Source organism: Mytilus galloprovincialis, chromosome 8 (genome assembly GCF_965363235.1).
Source record: "Mytilus galloprovincialis chromosome 8, xbMytGall1.hap1.1, whole genome shotgun sequence".
Lineage (NCBI taxonomy): Eukaryota > Metazoa > Mollusca > Bivalvia > Mytilida > Mytilidae > Mytilus > Mytilus galloprovincialis.
In genome coordinates, this window is record NC_134845.1 from 36346285 (window position 1) to 36364326 (window position 18042).

The following is an 18042-nucleotide window of genomic DNA, read 5'->3' on the forward strand; positions in this document are numbered from 1 at the left end:
AATCGCTCTTGATGTCTATAAATAATTTGCACATGCGCAAAAGTGTTAAACACATGTGTATCATAACCTTGAAAAATGTTATTAAACCAATTCATAATATTATTAGAAATCCAAAAACACTAAATATATGGTAAATAGGTCAAATGTTTTTGAAAGAATTTTGTTACATTTTAGCGCATGCGCAAATACTGGATATGTCAAATATTCATTTTTAATAATTATGTGATGTAAGGAATGTATCCACCAAACCTGGTAATTATTTTTTACTAAATAGAAGTTCAAAGAAAAGTTTTCCAGAAAAATCAGTATTTTCAAACTAAAGAAAACAGCCATTTTAGAAAATGGCCGTGGCCATTTTGAAAAAATCATTTTTTTTAATGGCCAGCAGTTAATTCTTAAAAAGTATATAATAATGATGCTTTGTGGTAATTTTCATGCTTGTATCATCATTTGCACAATTCCCTCGATTTTGCTTGCTAATATCTCTCACTATTATCTTGACAGTTTATGATGACATTGTGATGTCACACAACGATCCCAGATTAGGGATGGATTGTGCGCTAATTATAATAAGCCACACATTTGAATGTCATGACGTCACGGGACACATTAGAAAAAGACGACACACAATGCAGATCTATATGTCGGACATATATTGGACTGTTACATGTATGAGTCAGTCATCAATCAGCTACATGTATTTTTTTGGTTTTTCTAATGGTAAATTGAGGTAAAATATTTAGAAATAAATTTTAATATTTCATAAAAAATTAAACAAATCTTCAATGTGATTGTAGAAAATAACAAATTAAAATAAAAGTTTTTGTAAAAAAAAATATATAATTAGAAAGTCTATTATGTAACTTTTAATAAATAAGTATTTGATGTGAAATTCTTCTTCTTTGACACTTATAATACAAATAAGGATTGACAGCTTAAACTCCTAGAAGTATTTCCCTCAGCAAATATATCTTATTCGTTTTTATTGTTAACTTAAAATTCAATCTAACCAAATAATCGGAACTCCCCTAAAGGTCGTACATGAAAAAACAATGTATTCAGTAATCAAAAATATAAACCCCAAATAATGTAAAAGTGTGAATTAGATAAAAGAGATCAAACTCATAAAATAATTATTCTAAAAGTATTTTTATTGAGAAATAAAACGAGTCCAACCAGCACGTGTTCGTTGCGTTCAAAATTGAAAACCCAAAGGGACCAAATAGTACTCTTATGGTTGGACTCGAAATAAACATAAATAGACATATTTGTTTTATTAAACAGGTTTGAAGACTTATAATGTTTGTTTAATGAAAAGTTAAACATAACCTTAATCGAATTTTAATGTAACAATTTGTTGAAAGCAAAGTTGAAATTATTATTTCAATTAATTATTTTGATAATTGTTTATCTTAAATCATTTTAAGAATCAATCTCTTTTATTTCATATTAATGTATTTTACATAATTAATCTAAGTTATGGTTGGACTTGAAATAAACATATAAAGACACCTTTGTTTTATTCACCAGAGGCTTCGAAAGAACGCGAACGACAATATCCAAAATTTTCGTAGTTATAATAGGTTGCAGAGACATGTAAACAGAAAAGCGACAACAATAACTTTCAGCGGGAGAGAGAAGGCAACTGCTTTTGTCTGTCCTTACCCTCCTTTCCGCGTCTAAATACAATTTGGGTACCCTGACGTTAGTTTGTTTTATGCGTTATACAAGATCAAGGCTTCATACACTGTTACACTGTCTACGAAGTACAGCAACCGATATTTATGAAGAACGGTAGTCTTTAATAATCGATGGTAATGTACTTTGAGCTAGTTCTCAGTAGGTGAGCGCATTTTTCGATAAATATAATTTGATGTACTTGTGTTTCGTTGTACCTGCCAACCCGTTATATTAAAGTCAAAAGTTAATCCCTGTAATATCCTCATATATGTTATTTTTAGAAGAAGAGATTTAAAAAAAATGTCATTGGTCAACATTAAATTTTGCAGGTGCATTTCCCAGGTCAAAAACATCGTCAATATTTGTCGTTTTTCATATCTTTATATCTTTTTTATTTATAGAAGCGAAATTTATCTTCAATAACAGATTTTTGATTGTTATGTTATTTACTCACAACGTTATAAGACTGGGGACGATTTAGATCTAAACATGTTATATAGACATCTGTTTATTGTTTAGACTATTTTTTATCCTCTTAATATAATTTCTTGTTTATTTTGTCGTTATGGTGCTGTTTTATTGACGTATACCTTATCTATACCTGAGACAAGATAAATCAGCAATCAATCTCGTCTATATATATAGGTATATAACAATTTAAATCAGTCCTAAATGAACTTCCTAGTACTGAAACTATCCAGATTTAAAGAACAAAATGACATCTTTAAACAGAAGTATGTGAATACTATAATAGAGGGAATGTTAAAACGAAACTAAGGTAAATGTGTTTTGTTGTAAATTAAAAAGGTTCGGAAGTATATATGATTCTTGGTGTATCTTTTTTTTTGTGTTTTTTCCATACACGTCTAACATGTCTACAAGGTGACCAAATAAAAGCTTGCATTTAGCTCTCGACCTGTATGCCTGTCACTGAGGGAGCACGCAATAAACTCTTTATAAATTCTTTGCGTCCTATGTGCTTTTTTTTATTTACCTTAAAACATAAAAATTTTAAGGGCTGACATGCATAAAAACGCTAAAACGACAAGAGCTTAATGGTCAAAATATATCTTATTTCTAAATCTAAGATCGGATGAATTAATGAAAAAAATCCTGAAAAGAGTAATGAGTAATATTAGAAAAAAGTTGATTCTTTCAAATAAATAGAAAAATAATGCATTTCATGTAAGATGTCAATGAAATCTAAATAAAATTATTTGATATAATTTTGGTCAAATACGTATAACAATTTACCGTAATCATGTATGACTAATTAGGTTAAATAGAAATTATTATTATTATTAGTAATTTAAAAAAATGTTTTCTCTGTAGTAAGACCGATATTGGCGTTCATATATCAGCATTCAACATGCAATCTATCATGACGTAGATCAGTTTGACAATAATGAATTATAAAAATGCTTAATAGACATTTACTGAAAGTCTCGGAACCGACTGTTGATAGGTAAAATTAAGTTGGTCGTCTCAAAATAAAATAAAATAAATAAAGGTAATACATGATAAATTTGAAATAACAATTAAACATGATTTTACACTACGTTTATCCAATCTAGTTAGGTTCGCTTTAACAAATCTGTTTACAAATCCTGCACCACCCTTTCAAATTTTAAAATTGCCTTCGCAGCCTTTTAGCGTTAAAATTATCGTCTAAAATTGAATGTAGAATTAATGAACGGATTGTTGGGTGTTCGTGTTGAAGTGGCAAGCTTTAGATCACATATAAACAATCATAGTAAGACAATCAATGGCATAAATTTATTTTATTTTAGTTGTAAACGGAATATAAAGATGGGAAATACACAAGATCAGCCAGCTGTGACAAGTAAGAGGAATATGAAAGTGAAGTAATTAACATACACCCACCAAAAGATATAGTGACGTTGCCGTTCTAAAGTATTTGGAAGTATCTAAGTGTTTGTATTGTATTAAGAAAGAGAGAATATTTTTTTTTGCCGTGCGATATTTATTAGAACGCAACCAATTCTATCCAAATGGGGTGTTCTATATTGGTAAAATATTACTTTTGCAACACATAAACAACACTTGCATTAACTCTTCGACGGATACTTAAGTTTCTTTAGCTAACTTTACAATAGTCTGACCCTACTAATCAATTATTTCGTTTTCTAGTTGTGGTACATTTTTTGTTCATTATTCATGTTAATTCACTTATAATAGCATAAACTGGGATCTTCATTTAGAAATCTGTGAATACTGAAAATAACATACCGTTTATGATATTTTTTCCACCAGTCAGCAGTTCTATACACAGTAGGGAGAGAGGTGTACATCGGACATATGGTCAGTGTTATAAAAGGGAACAAAATACACCAAACGGTTTTTATTACAATTCAGCATCATAGCATATACGACTTCATTGAAAATACTTTTTATTAAATTTCAGGTAGTGCTATCTATATTTTCTCAGTTTTTTACAACAAGAAAGCAAGGTGGTCGTACATGTATTTTTTTAATCTTCTTTTTTAAACATGATCTATCCATAAAAGTGTAAAAAATAAAATAAAAAAAAACAATACTGAACACCGAGTAAAATTCAAAACGGGAACTCTCTAATCAAATGGCAAAATCAAAAGTTTTCAGACGAATGGATGACAACGGTCATAATCCTGACTTGGTACATGCATTTTTTTATATAGTAAATGGTGGATTGAACCTTGTTTCAAAGGTAGTTAAACTTCTCACTTGTATGACAGTCGCATCAAACTCCATTATATTAACAGCGATGCGTAAACAAAACAAACAAGTTTAATGGGTAAAAGAGTCAAAATTAAAGGCACAGTAGTCAACTTTGTGTTATAATCCTAATCACAACAACAACAAACAAATATTTAAGGTGGTATGGGTGTCTTTCGTAATCTTGGATTGTAAAAAACAGAGAATCTTAGGTACAGATTTTCAATCAAGTAAGCGAAATCTGATGTAAGAATGCAGATAACTAATGTGAATTTGCATTTAAAAGGACAATCTATTAGATTATAACTTATAATAAATATTAATATTTTTACAGGTGTTGATTATTTCTGCTTGATTTTTAATATTTTTAAATAGGAATTTTAAGGGGAGGTAACTTTGAAATAGTGCATTTTCTGAAGGAATCTACATGGAATTTTGCTATTTTGTATTTTAGCCTGAAAAAAAGGCACGGTGACCCTATCTTTTTTTGTTGTTGATATTCTCAAAACATTTTCTAAAAGCTATCTTCTCGTATTTCATTTTACAAATCTATCGTCTGGCGTACTAAATTATAATCCTGGTACCTTTGATAACTAATTAGTTAAGCTTCTAATCACATAATGATGCTTTTTCCTGTATAATCCATACAAAATTTGTCATTTTGTCACAATCTGTAGCTTGAAAAAATGCTCGATGACCTATTATTTCTATTATGTTTTTGAACACATATCAATATATATTACCTTTTGGCAAAGTATAAACAAATTCAATCATTTTTAATTTAGACTCACATACCACCTTAACAAAGAAGCATAAAAAGGCACGTATCAAATTTAACAACCTCAATCATTGCTTCCTTATATCTGTATTTTATTAACGTATCAAATTGAAACATTTTAAGTACTGGTCCGAATGATTAGGTAAACTTTAACTCTGACGTAGAATGGAGAGTTTGACGTCAAAATGTAAACGTCACATAAAATAAATAATTTTGTCGTTCAAAGTATAAAAAAATATAGTCTACAGATCTTTTAGGTACAATGTATATCCTTTGCAGAATTTGAATTAGAAGTTTAACGTGTTCGTCTTGACACTTGTCTATATGCTTATTGAATATTTTTTTCTTTAAAAGAGACACGTCATTATGTATCAAAGAAACACAAAAGGTCGTATAAACAAATCATAAGAAAAATATGAGAGACAAGAACACAAACATTATATTAGAACAATAACACAATGGTGTAATGTTTAAGTACAGAGCCACGTCATATGTATCAAAGAAACACAAAATGTCACACGGACAAAGCACTTAAGCAGACATGAAAGATAATACAAACAACACAATGGCGGGATGCATAAGTAGAGCCACGTCAAATGGATATCACAAAACACATACCAAACAGTTAGAGTAATATTAATGAAGACAAATTAAAGAGCACTATAACATGTTACTTAGACGATAAACAACGTCAGTACGCAAAATCTATAATTCAAGACTATCGTGTACTATTTGTGAAGTTGATACGGAATATATATCAACAAGGTCTTGGTACCTTTCGAATAACTTTTTTTTTAGAAAAAAGGACGATATGTTCTTTGACATATCCCAGCTGGTTCGTCAACTTTCTGCTCAGACACTGGTGACGTTTTACAAAGTCTAAGTAGGAGCTGCAAGCTTGTCTGTCATACAAGTGAGAGGTTTAGGCACATATAAAACCAGGTCCAATCCATAATTTTCTACATTAGAAAATGCCTGTACCAAGTCAGTAATATGACAGTTGTTATCCATTCATTTAATGTGTTTGAGCTTTTAAATTTGCCATTTGATTAGGAACTTTCCGTTTTGAATTTTCTTTGGAGTTCAGTATTTTTGAGATTTTTATTTTTGCATACCGAATAAGTTGGGAAATGTATTTCCCATATGCAGGTGAAGATGGTATATTGCTACTAAGGTGGGGGAAATTGATAATGTCTAAATTAAATTCGTCTTGTTTGTCAAAGATTCTGATACTGAGATGAATGTGCATGTCAAATTCGAGGTATAAGTCTAAAAATTAGGCGGAGTAAATAAATCCAGGCCGGAACTGAACCTTGCTCTAGCTTCTCTATTTGTGTTTATTGTTTTACCATTTGAAGCAATTGTAAGTAACCGCTTTTGTTTGGTTAACGTACAACTCTGCAAGTAAATATTCGGTGTACGCTCAAGTACGTGCATATATAATTATAAGAATTTAATTCTTCTTTTTGGTAATTTTTTAAACTCGTTGATCCTGTGCATGTTTTTAGTATAAAGCGCCTCATTAAAACGAGCTTCGACCAACGCTTTTACATCCCTATAACAAATCTTATTAAACATGTACTTTAATATAGTGTTATCCTTGAATTGCTTCCTTTGAATTTAAAATGTGAAAGTGAAATTAATGAAAAAAAGTTCTTGAATTTCAACGAACGGTATTCATGCTAGTTTGGAAGATTTTTGAAGACTGTTCCAATATTAGTATACTGTGTATCGGGTTAATTTCATGGTTTTGGATTAGATAGAGCAGTTAAGTACTCCCTGCGTTTATTATTAGCGTTGATCTTTTTAAATGCATTCAATGAATAGTGAAATTTGAAATGTTTTCGAAGTTTTAATTTCCAAGATAGATGTTTAACACGAAACTTAACGATACAGGACTTTAATTAAGGAATATGATGATCTAAAGTATAATTATATAAAAAGTAACTCCGAGGGTACATGTAGTTCTAAACTGAAAGTCTAAAAACAAATGTCAAAATCAAAAGCTCAAACACATCAAACGAATGGATAACAACTATCATATTTCTGACTTCGTACAGACATTTTATTATGTAGAGGAGGATGGATTAAACCTAGTTTTATAGCTATCTTAATCTTTCACTTGTTTGACAATCGCATAAAGCACCATTATATTGACAACACTGTATCAATAAATCAAATAGACCAATAAAAATGTCAAAAATAAGGGAACAGGCAGTCCACATTGTGTTTTAATTTTAATCTTAATAATCACTATAGAAATTATAGAAACTAGCAAATAAAACACAGTTAAGTACAACAGTCCACATTGTGTTTTAATTTTAAAAGAGGGACGAAAGATACCAAAGGGACAGTCAAACTCATAATCTAAAACAAACTGACAACGCCATGGCTAAAAATGAAAAAAGACAAACAAACAACAGCACAATAAAAACTAGCAAATAAAACACAGTTAAGTACAAAATATGAGTTTTTGTTCAAACGTTTTTTCTCAAATACAGACTGACGTATTAGTCAATAGCGCAGTCCCAGAGTTAAATTTAGGTAAAGGGAGACTATCCAAAGAGATACTAGAAGCTGCTGGATATAGCATACAATCAGAATGCACGGACCAGTATCCGACTGCTATCGACAGCAATACAGTGGCAATTACTAGTCCCGGCAATCTTCAATGTAAGGCCATATTTCATGTAACCTTACCAAGATGGCGAGCACAGGGAGATGAAAAGGTAGTAAAACAAATTATCAAGAGAGCAATATATCTACTTTTAATTGCATCGGTATTGGAAGAGGGACATAATTCACCAGAGGGAAAGTCAAACTCATAGATTGAAAATAATCGACAACACCATGGCGAAAAATATCAAGACAAACAGACAAAGAATAGTACAGAAGACAAACATAGAAAATTAAAGACTAAGCAACACGAACCCCATTAAAAACGGGGGGGGGGGGGGTGGTGATCTCAGGTGGACTGGAAGGGTAAGAAGATCTTGCTTCACATTTGGTACCCGTCGTGTTGCTTTTGTTATTACAAATACCGTAAAAAGTATAATTTGGTATGTCAAGATCATGAAAAGGGAAGGGTATTGTAGTTACGACATAAGGAACAAATCCGATACCATCTGTGAGACGGTTATTCCATAACGGTCAGCCAACTCGTGATGGCGTCCGTAAAATTTACGAAGGGATGATTTCAACTTTTGGTTTAATAGCTTCCCTGTGAGCAGCAATCCTCTATCAAGCAAATCATGATAGTAAATACAAGCCCGTGAATATCGTATCAATTGGGAGTATATACTCCGTATGCAGGCGCTGCTGGAATATTGCTACATATAAATGGAAAGTTCACAATTGGGAAGCTGAAATCATCTCTTTCGTCGTAAAGTTTTGTTTTCATCCGACCCTCAATGTCAATTTCTAGATAGATTTCAAAATATGAGGCAGACTTAAATGTATCTGTAGTATTCTTTCACTCTAGTTCGATTGGATAGGTCCGTTCAACATAGTCACCAAATTTTGTATTATTTAGTGAGATATCATCGTCTATATAGCGGAAAGTAAAGTTAAAGGATGTTTCTAACTTCTTATCTTTCTTCTTAAACAGTTCCTTTATGAAGTCAGCCTCATTACAATAAAGAAACAATTCGACAAGAAGAGGGACACAATTGGTTCCCATTGGAATTCCGAAAGTCTGTTGCAAAACACGTTCTTCAAACGTAACAAATATGTTGTCAATCAAGAAATCAAGCATCTTGATAATGTCAATTTCAGAGAATTTTTTGTTTGAATCAGAGTGATTCTTTACAAAGTAGGATTTATCCTTCCCCAAGACAAGATACGTGTATCTACGTTCGCCATTCTACTTAATGAAACAAAGTAATACCAACTCTTTCAATTTGTCTTTTAGTTTGGAATATGTTACTTGTGTAATCAAATGTTTTAATACTATTGCAAGATGAGAGAGTCTTAGATTGTATTTACTCTAATAGATCTTTGGAATGTTTTAGTATTCACATCTAATTCACGCCACCTCTAGAATTATTAGGTCCGAGACCACAATTGTCGTCCCTTGATTTTCGTTGTCCACGAATATAGTCCCCAGTGTTGACAGTGAGTTACTTGCCATTAATTTTTATACCCCTTCCAAATTTATTTATCCATGTTTAATGCCTCAAATTGCAAGAAAGGGGTGAAATTACACTGTAAAAAAATTTGGGTCTATAATTTTAAAGGAAAGTAGTGATTTGGTCCAGCTGAAAAAGGTTAAAAATTAGCACTTCAGAAGCTGTCAAAAGATTTCACGACACCCTAAACATAAAATTGTCCATATTTTGAGTTAGGGTCGATGAAGTTTTCTATAATTTTGATATAATTTGTCCCAAAAGTAGTGCAACACACTGTAAAAGTTTCATTGAGAAAGCGCAGGTGGGATTTTTAAATTTTCATTTATGTTCTAAAAGAAATGCACTACGACATAAATGTGGTCTCGGACCTAAGACAGCTTCACAATAACTTTTGAGCCCGGCTTTGTTCGTTGATATAATAGATGTTAATAATCTAAAAAGAGGTTTTGTGGAGCACTTGGAAGACCCAGCAAATAAACTCATCATAGATACCAGGATTGAAATTTTATATTTACGCCAGACGCGCGTTTCTTCTACAGAAGACTCACCAGTGACGCTCGAATCAAAAAGGTTTAAAAGGTCAAATAGAGGACGAAGTTGAAGAGCATTGCGGACCAAACATTCCTAATAGATACCAAACTACCGTTGCTTATAAAGACACTTATGCAGTTTAGGTATCCAATACAGTGATAGAAGATCCAGGTCTTCATCTTTGGTTGAAATTCCAAAGGGACATAGAACAGACCTATGCTTATCCAGTATTTCCTCTTTGGTAATTACCTAATTCATTTATCAAGCAGTTTATATATGATATTTACATTTGGGTCTTTAAAAATTGATGTAGGTGGGAATTGGTAGACCCATTTATTTTCTTAATTCGGATTTGTATCAACGACCTCACAGCCTTAATCCATTCGGAAAGAGTATCTACGTCTTCTTTTTCGCGTTTAGCCCATTGCCTGGCATAATCCTCGACTGCATCGATCAGTATTTTGAAGTTGTAATTCCGATCGATGGATTTAGGCTCACGATATTTCAGACCTTTGGATAACAAATTTCGCAGAGAAGTATTATTGACAGTTGTTGAGGTCTCCGGTGATAACATGGCCAGCCGGATTATATGTAATTTGGCAACTAGCACAGGTGCCATCAGGAGGTTTAGACTTGAATTCGTCAATGTTGAGATCCTGCAACATGTGTTTGTAATTGAAAATTTTAGTTGCAGTTGGTTTGGTATAGGTATAAAAAATTATTGGTACAGACTGATTTTTAAAATATGGAGGTATTTTTGACTCAACTAATTAAGGATGAAGGATATTGCCTAAGTTGACGCCATCGAGACCTTTGTTGGCAAAGGAAAGTTTAAGATAATATCTTTTCTCTTTTTCGTCTTTTACAGTGCGAACTGGTTTGAAAAGTCTGTGACTAGCAATATCGCAAATGATAGCTGTAAGTTTGTATTGGTTTGAATGATGGTTTGTAACAGTGGTTTCCAAACATAAATTGAACAGAGAATGAAGTTTTGAAAGGGTAATTAATAAAGTTTCGTGCGGATGTGATGAATACCTAACGGCTTTTGTATAAATGGCAGCAAGTCATTAATAGAGACATCATGCAAAGTAGTGGATGCATAATAACGATGACCACGACTGCGTCTACGTCGAGGAGTAGAGTTGAAAATATTCATCACATTCACCGAGCTACAGGAAGGGCTAGATAGAATACCTTTACCATCAATTTTGTCATTTCAACCATATGGTATCGCAGTTCTCAATTGTCGAATCCAGTTGTTCTCTTTTTGTCTACGGAGAGGCTTTGCGAGTTGAGGATTGTTAGTCTCGTGGAAGTCAGTACTATTTGTACACACTGGTGTTTTCCCTCCATTAATATGAAATATAAAGGTACAAAGGTCATTATACACTAATTTATTTTGATTTAAAAGGAACGTATTTACATTCTTGTTGTTCAGAAATATAATAATTATTATTAGTTAATTTTAATTTTTCATGGCAATCACGCCTTAAACTTACACAAAAAATATTTAAGTTGGCGAAGTCTTAGAATGGACTCAATCAAAACAGTGAAGTAAATCCTGAAATGTGTCTTGTAATTTCTTATACTTTGTAGAACATATATGTGGTCGTGCGTAACTGCCTTGAGGAGGCGAACAAACAGACTTACATCGATATCTTTTCCAGCACTTGGAACAGGATTTCTGAAGTACCCACCACGGACTGTTATTGCTTCAATTTTCAAATCTGTGGAAGATTTTGTCAAAACGAATCCTTATTCTACAGTCAAGATTGTGAACTGTATCGTTTTTTCTGGGGACAATGACACTTTTAAGGTACAAAATATTTGAGTCGTTTAGTTAACATTTATTTTGTAATCATTTTTTTTATATTGTTTACTGACACGATTGATTATAGATACATTTGAGTACATGCTATTGAAAAAATACGTAAAAGAAGGGAGAAACACAAAAAAGAGATATAAAAACGAATGCAACTTCATAATGTATAGAACCTTAAAAAAGAGAGGCGAAAGATACCAGAGGGACTTTCAAACTCATAAGTCAGAACTAAACTGATAACACAATAGCGAAAAAAGAAAAAGACAAACAAACAAACAGCAGCACACAAAACACAACATAAAAAACCTATACCTTACTTAAATTAAGACGATATCGAGCCTCCACGCAATCGGTTGGATACTCAAACAGAGCTATACAAATGCCATTGTAGAACTTCATGTTTGAGCCACAAATGTATTACATATAACATTGAGGTAGGTTGATAATTAAGTAAATAAGTAATATAGAAAGGAAAGGGGGAATGTGTCGAAGAGACATAAACTCGACCAAAGAGTAAAACGATATTCGAAGTCCACCAATGGGTCTTCAACACAGCAAGAACATCCCGAACCCGGTGGCTGACTCGATTAAGTGCCAGTAAGTGTCTGATATGAAACTGGATGCAAGACCAGGATCAGCAAAGGTTATGTATAAAGGTGCCGGAAGTGGATTACAGGCTGAACTTGACCAAAACTATCTCAATGGTATATAAAAATTGGTGACCTGGCTGTGACTGGTGGTCATTCACTACATTATAAAAAGGTCTATCACGGGTGTATGACATCTTTCTATGCAAAGAAGGAAAGTGGATTGCTTCCAGAGAAGGTTTGAATCAATACCTCTTATGTATGTTCGCTACCTTTCTTAAATATCTTCGATACCCCTTTAACGTATGTTTGATCCATTTAACACATAAGGGAAAATACATTAAGACATCAAAAATTAAAAAAAAAAAAAATAAGAATGAAGAATAGAATCGTTCGTTAACGATTTGGCTTTACCTTTAAAAATATCAATTCAAAAGTGTTATTTATGACGCAAGTCTCTTACATATCATTTGAACACTTGTGAGCCCTTTTTGGTCTACCCAACCATTTTTTAAAATAAAGAAAAATATCAATTGTATTATTTAAGTTTCAACTGATTTAAATAAAAAGAAATAATTATTGGAAGCACTCCATGGATTTATTTATTTGTTCGATTGATGATTTTTTGTTATAAAAAAATATGCTTAGAATGAAATGTCGATCAGTATATGAGAATGTTAATGCTGTTTTTTCTCTTTCTATTTATGACTTTTGAACACCGGTATACTACTGCTGCCTTTATATATGCCATGCATATTTTGTATTTAGAAGAGTAATACTGAAACCAAAAATCAGCTATTTTGTGTTTTTTTTAGGTTCTACAAAATTTTGTTACAAAATGTCTAGTCGAAGCTACGAAGAATTCAATCCAAAGCATAGCCTTTCCAGCGCTAGGAACGGGCTTTCTGAAGTTTCCTCCCAAAGTTGCTACCACTAATGTAAAAAAGGCAATAAGATAATTTCAGTGAACAATTTCGCCATCGACCCTTAAAACGATTAAAATTGTTAGTTGTGTTAGATCAAACGATTTGAGCTCAGTTGAACAGGTACTCGCATATTCAAATCTGAAGAAGTAACTTTATATTTTCTAGAGTTAAAACATCCATATATACTATATAGGTAACACATTTCATTGTCCATTTTTTTATGCTGTCTGTTTTAGTTTGTACATTACTTTTTGTCATCATCTATTCAATTATAAAACAAAAACCAAAGCATCTTTTTATTAAGTTATGCAAATCGGAAATTGTTTCGTAATTGCGTTGAATATTTAGGTCTTAAAACATTAAAGTAATTGGACTTAAAAACAAACCCATTTCTTCAAAAGACATCAATGAGCACAAGTGTCAACTGTTATTTGCAAATAATAATGTGTCAATAAATTGTAAGACATTGGTGTGTTATTTTGCAGGCAAACACATCAGAAGTTACTTCAACAGGCAGAAGAGGTATACTATACTTACAAGATACAAGAGATTAGGACGAACGATTTTTTTTTTTAATTTAAACATATTTTATTAATAATCACCTGTTACATCAACCCTGAGTTGCACAAGGAAGCGACTAAGTCTCCGATTTTTACAGTCTCATTTGTCGGGGGAAAAGCAAATGATAAAAAAAACACCTCCCATTATAAATTATTAACATCTATCTTTATGAATATTATCTATCCTTGTACAAATGTACATGTACATGTAATTATTATCGATCAAAATATTTATACCTCACACCATATATAATAATTTGAATAAAGTATTTGGACGAACACAATTAATATGTATTATTTTCATTTTGGTGCAATTATATACATCTGCAAATAGTGAAAATACTAAAAAAAACTTGTTTGTAGATACAATCATAATTATCGCAATTCAAACATATTATATCTTGACTAGAAGGAATGTTATTGGCTGCTAAGTATTGTCATTGGTTACTATGAGTTGTAACGAAAATAAAAACATGATAATTGCAATTTATATCTTAATTATAAGCAATAGTTTTGGGCTGTTGTTTAATGTTATAAGATATTGTGTGCACGACCTTCAAATGAAATATTTTTATATATAACGTATTTTTATTTCAATGCTAATTGGTAAATGTTTTCATTTAAAAAAAAAAAAAAAAAAACAACACAAGCGAAACAATCCGCTGGTATGCATTTCATAGAAATAGAACAATATGTTATTTTTATGTAAGCGACTGCCAGTGTAGCTCAAGTATCCCCATCCAAAACACCAAAAAAACGTGGTACAAGAGCTTACCTTGCTCAAAAATACAAAGAAGAGCCAACAACGCCATCATATTGGACACACTTCAAGAATACCAAAACCCTAAAAGAATGGAATACCACCCACAAAGGCAATCCCTACAAACTTTTGAGCGTTGACCAAAAAACGTATGAATCTATTTCTAGAGCATTCAGCAATACTGGAGGGTCAACGATAGTTCGAATCGAAAGAATAGAGAATATATTACTCTTTGAGCAGTACATGCAAGAGTGTCAAAGAACTTTCCGTAAGGCGTATGTTACACAAGCGTGGACACCTCTTAAAGCTGTGCAACAGTCAACTGGTACTGCAGTTACTACGAAACACCTTAATAAAGAGATGACCAATCATTTACACGATGAAATTAATGAATTTTATTTGTTTCATGGTACAAAAGTTGCTGTAGTTGATGTAATAACAAAGCAGGGTTTAGATACTAGGCTTGCTTCATCAGGACTGCTAGGGACAGGAGTGTATGCTGCAGATATGGCAGACAAATCGGCTGGATATACAGGTAAAGATAGATTGGACACTGATACCTTGCTAGCTAGTTGACTAGGAGTGACAAAAAACAATAAAACGTCTTTAAAGAATCAAATATTCAACTACATTAACAAAAACTTCTAAAAGTCTGCAAAAACGAACAGTAATACACTATACGAAGCTCTAAATGGTCATGAATATAGGAAAAAATACAAAAAAAAAACAACAACAAAAAACAAAAAACAAACCATTCCGAAAAAAATTACATAGAAAACAACAAAATCCAACCAAACTCTGGGGCGACCAAAGCCGAATATATGATTGAAATATGCAAATGTATTGCGATTTCTCAAAGTGAAATTTGATGAATTTTAACTATATATTCTATGTGAAAATATTTATCATTCCTTTCAGATCAAAATCAAAATGGAGAGAGAAAGATGTTTCTAATGAGAGTTTACTTCGGTGATATTTTCATTACAAAAAGTACTAAAGCTTTTTAAAGACCTCCTTGCAAAACATGCAATAGTGATTTATGTACAACACATCCAGAACTCTATGATTCCGTCGTTGCAGAATTCGGTAGAAGGGAATTCGTCGTGTATGATAGCTATAAATGTTACCCGGAATATCTTATAACATATAAATGATATTTTGATTAGGATATTTTGATTCTATATTTTTTTGTTGCAAATCATAATAATTTACATTAAATGTCATTGAATCTTACTTTTATTAATTTTTGTTGGTTACTACAATACCTTCGCAAAAGATGAAAAGTTTGGCAGTCCAATTATGTAGATGTTGTTTAAAGACAATTTTTTTAAGAATGATGTATTCAAATGAAATGTTAATAAATTAAAATGAGGAAAAATGTTTTTTTTTATCTATACATATATAGAAAAAATGTTTATTGTATTTCAAATATACACGTTTCAGCATGGTATATTAATAATAATTAATTTATGAAAAAATGGTTTAAATAGATATGTTCAATAGATTTTTCTTTAAATTGATAAAAAATGTATGTCTGCATATTTCATGTAAATAATAAAACAAATAAAGTCTCAAAGTTTGTAACGAACATATTGCATAACAAGAGTGCATATCAGTTACCAAGTCAGAAATATGAAAGTGGTTATTCATTCGTGTTATGTGTTTGGGCTTTAGATTTTGCCATTTCATTATGGACTTTACTCGGAGGTCGGTAGTTTTGTTATTTTACTTTTTATGAACACTTCTATTGTACGGAAGCCCTGGAGTACCATGCTTAAAAATTACTAACATGTTTGCGCAAATTGTAATTTACTTTTGCTTAGGACTCCAGGGCTTCCGTAAATGTATGTACATTATTCCTGAAGCATGTGTATAAATCAAAATTCCTAACGTCAATATTTGATTTGCGCATTGCTTTGTGTTTGTCTATTCCACATTGTCCATATGTAAAGCGGGATGGTTAATCACAAAATATTGTTCACCCCGCCGCATTGATGCGCATTTCCCATTACAAGAAAAAAATAGTTTTCATGAAAGAATTATATTATCCCAAAGAATATACCATAAACAATATATGAGCTATCTACAATCTGTCGATACCTGTAACTTGGCATTACACAAGGCCGTGTTTTTCTCTGGCTGTTTATGACGTCTTTACACTAAATCCATTGGACGTTGGATGTGTACGGATTGATAGTTTAGTCTTAGATGCATGATTTTTTTATGAGTTGTTAGTGGCTTTGAACTAGCTGTCAGATAACTGCGAGTACTCTCAGATCTGTTCATTGTGTCTTTTTGTGTCGGGATGTATAAGTACCCGGCCACGTCTACTTGTATTTTTGTCCATCTGAGGAGTTAAGCCTTTTTTAACTGATTTTTATAGTTCTTTCTTATGTTGTACTGTTATACCACTGTCCCAGGTTAGGGGAGGGTTGGGATCCCGCTAACATCTTTAACCCCGCCACATTATTTATGTATGTGCCTGTCCCAAGTCAGGAGCCTGTAATTCAGTGGTTGTCGTTTGTTTATGTGTTACATATTTGTTTTTCGTTCACTTTTTTATATAAATAAGGCCGTTAGTTTTCTCGTTTGAATTGTTTTACATTGTCTTATCGGGCCCTTTTATAGCTGACTATGTGGTATGGGCTTTGCTCATTGTTGAAGGCCGTACGGTGACCTATATGTGTTAATGTCTGTGTCATTTTGGTCTTTTGTAGACAGTTGTCTCATTGGCAATCATACCACATCTTCTTTTTTATAAGTATATTATTATTATTAAACTTAATTAAGTTTGTATTTGTCTTATCCCATGCTCTCATTGAAAATTAATATCTTAAGATAATTCTTTACCAGTAAAATGTTCATGATTTTACTTCAAAGATCACCCTAAAAACGAATCTTTTAAAGTCCCAGGATGTCTATATGGAAGATTATTTAAAGCAAATGTCGTACTGAAATGAAAAATAAATTGCAAAATAGTTACTTTAATCAGAACGAAATTTGGAAATAATTGGTATACACAGAAAAAGTTACTCTCATTCAGAGGAAATTTTCATGCTTTGAAGAAAGTACACAGTTTATCAACAAATGATAATGCCCCTACTTCTATTGGGACGGGCAGATTATGAGTTGCAAGGTAACAGTAAATTAGAATAAGTTGAATCCTTTCCTTTTACTCTATAATTAGAATTATATTATAACGAGCTTTACTGTCAATTCAGACGGGAAAAGCGTACGAATTATCTATCTTGGTTTCGAATACGAAAATATGCAATTCAAACAATTAATTCTAGAACTTCAATATAATATTGAGTACATTTGAGCTTGCTTTACTAATTGTGTGCATTTCTCACTTCGGTATTATAAAGTATTGTAATACAAGTCACATACTACGCTTATGTACATATGTCATAGCTCATAAAATAGTGCTTGTTCTAAGTCTGGAACCTCGTCAACATGTGTCTTTTATGTTTTTTTCCATGCGAGGACCTTGTTATTTTAAGTGATGTAAACAACATAAAAATTCTAAACTATACCGAAAAAAAAGGTGAGGAAA

At 32.0% G+C, this 18042-nt stretch overlaps 1 protein-coding gene across 1 annotated transcript; it reads left to right on the forward strand.

The window, feature by feature from the left end:
* The first annotated feature begins 4306 nt into the window (after positions 1-4306).
* LOC143043014 (protein mono-ADP-ribosyltransferase PARP14-like) lies at positions 4307-15864 on the forward strand. The gene is made up of 7 exons (XM_076215511.1): positions 4307-4336; positions 7675-7902; positions 8781-8948; positions 12368-12478; positions 13056-13197; positions 13652-13688; positions 15496-15864. The coding sequence occupies exons 1-7, from the start codon at positions 4307-4309 to the stop codon at positions 15638-15640; spliced, it is 861 nt and encodes a 286-aa protein (XP_076071626.1). The 3' UTR covers positions 15641-15864.
* Positions 15865-18042: the final 2178 nt, after the last annotated feature.

Bases quoted from the DNA above. Each gene is read 5' to 3' on its own strand.
- LOC143043014 (XM_076215511.1), top strand. From the start codon at position 4,307: ATGGATGACAACGGTCATAATCCTGACTTG. The intron at 8,949-12,367 runs GAATTTTTTGTT...TGGTATATAAAA, and splicing joins TTGATAATGTCAATTTCAGA to ATTGGTGACCTGGCTGTGAC. The intron at 12,479-13,055 runs GTTTGAATCAAT...TGTTTTTTTTAG, and splicing joins GTGGATTGCTTCCAGAGAAG to GTTCTACAAAATTTTGTTAC.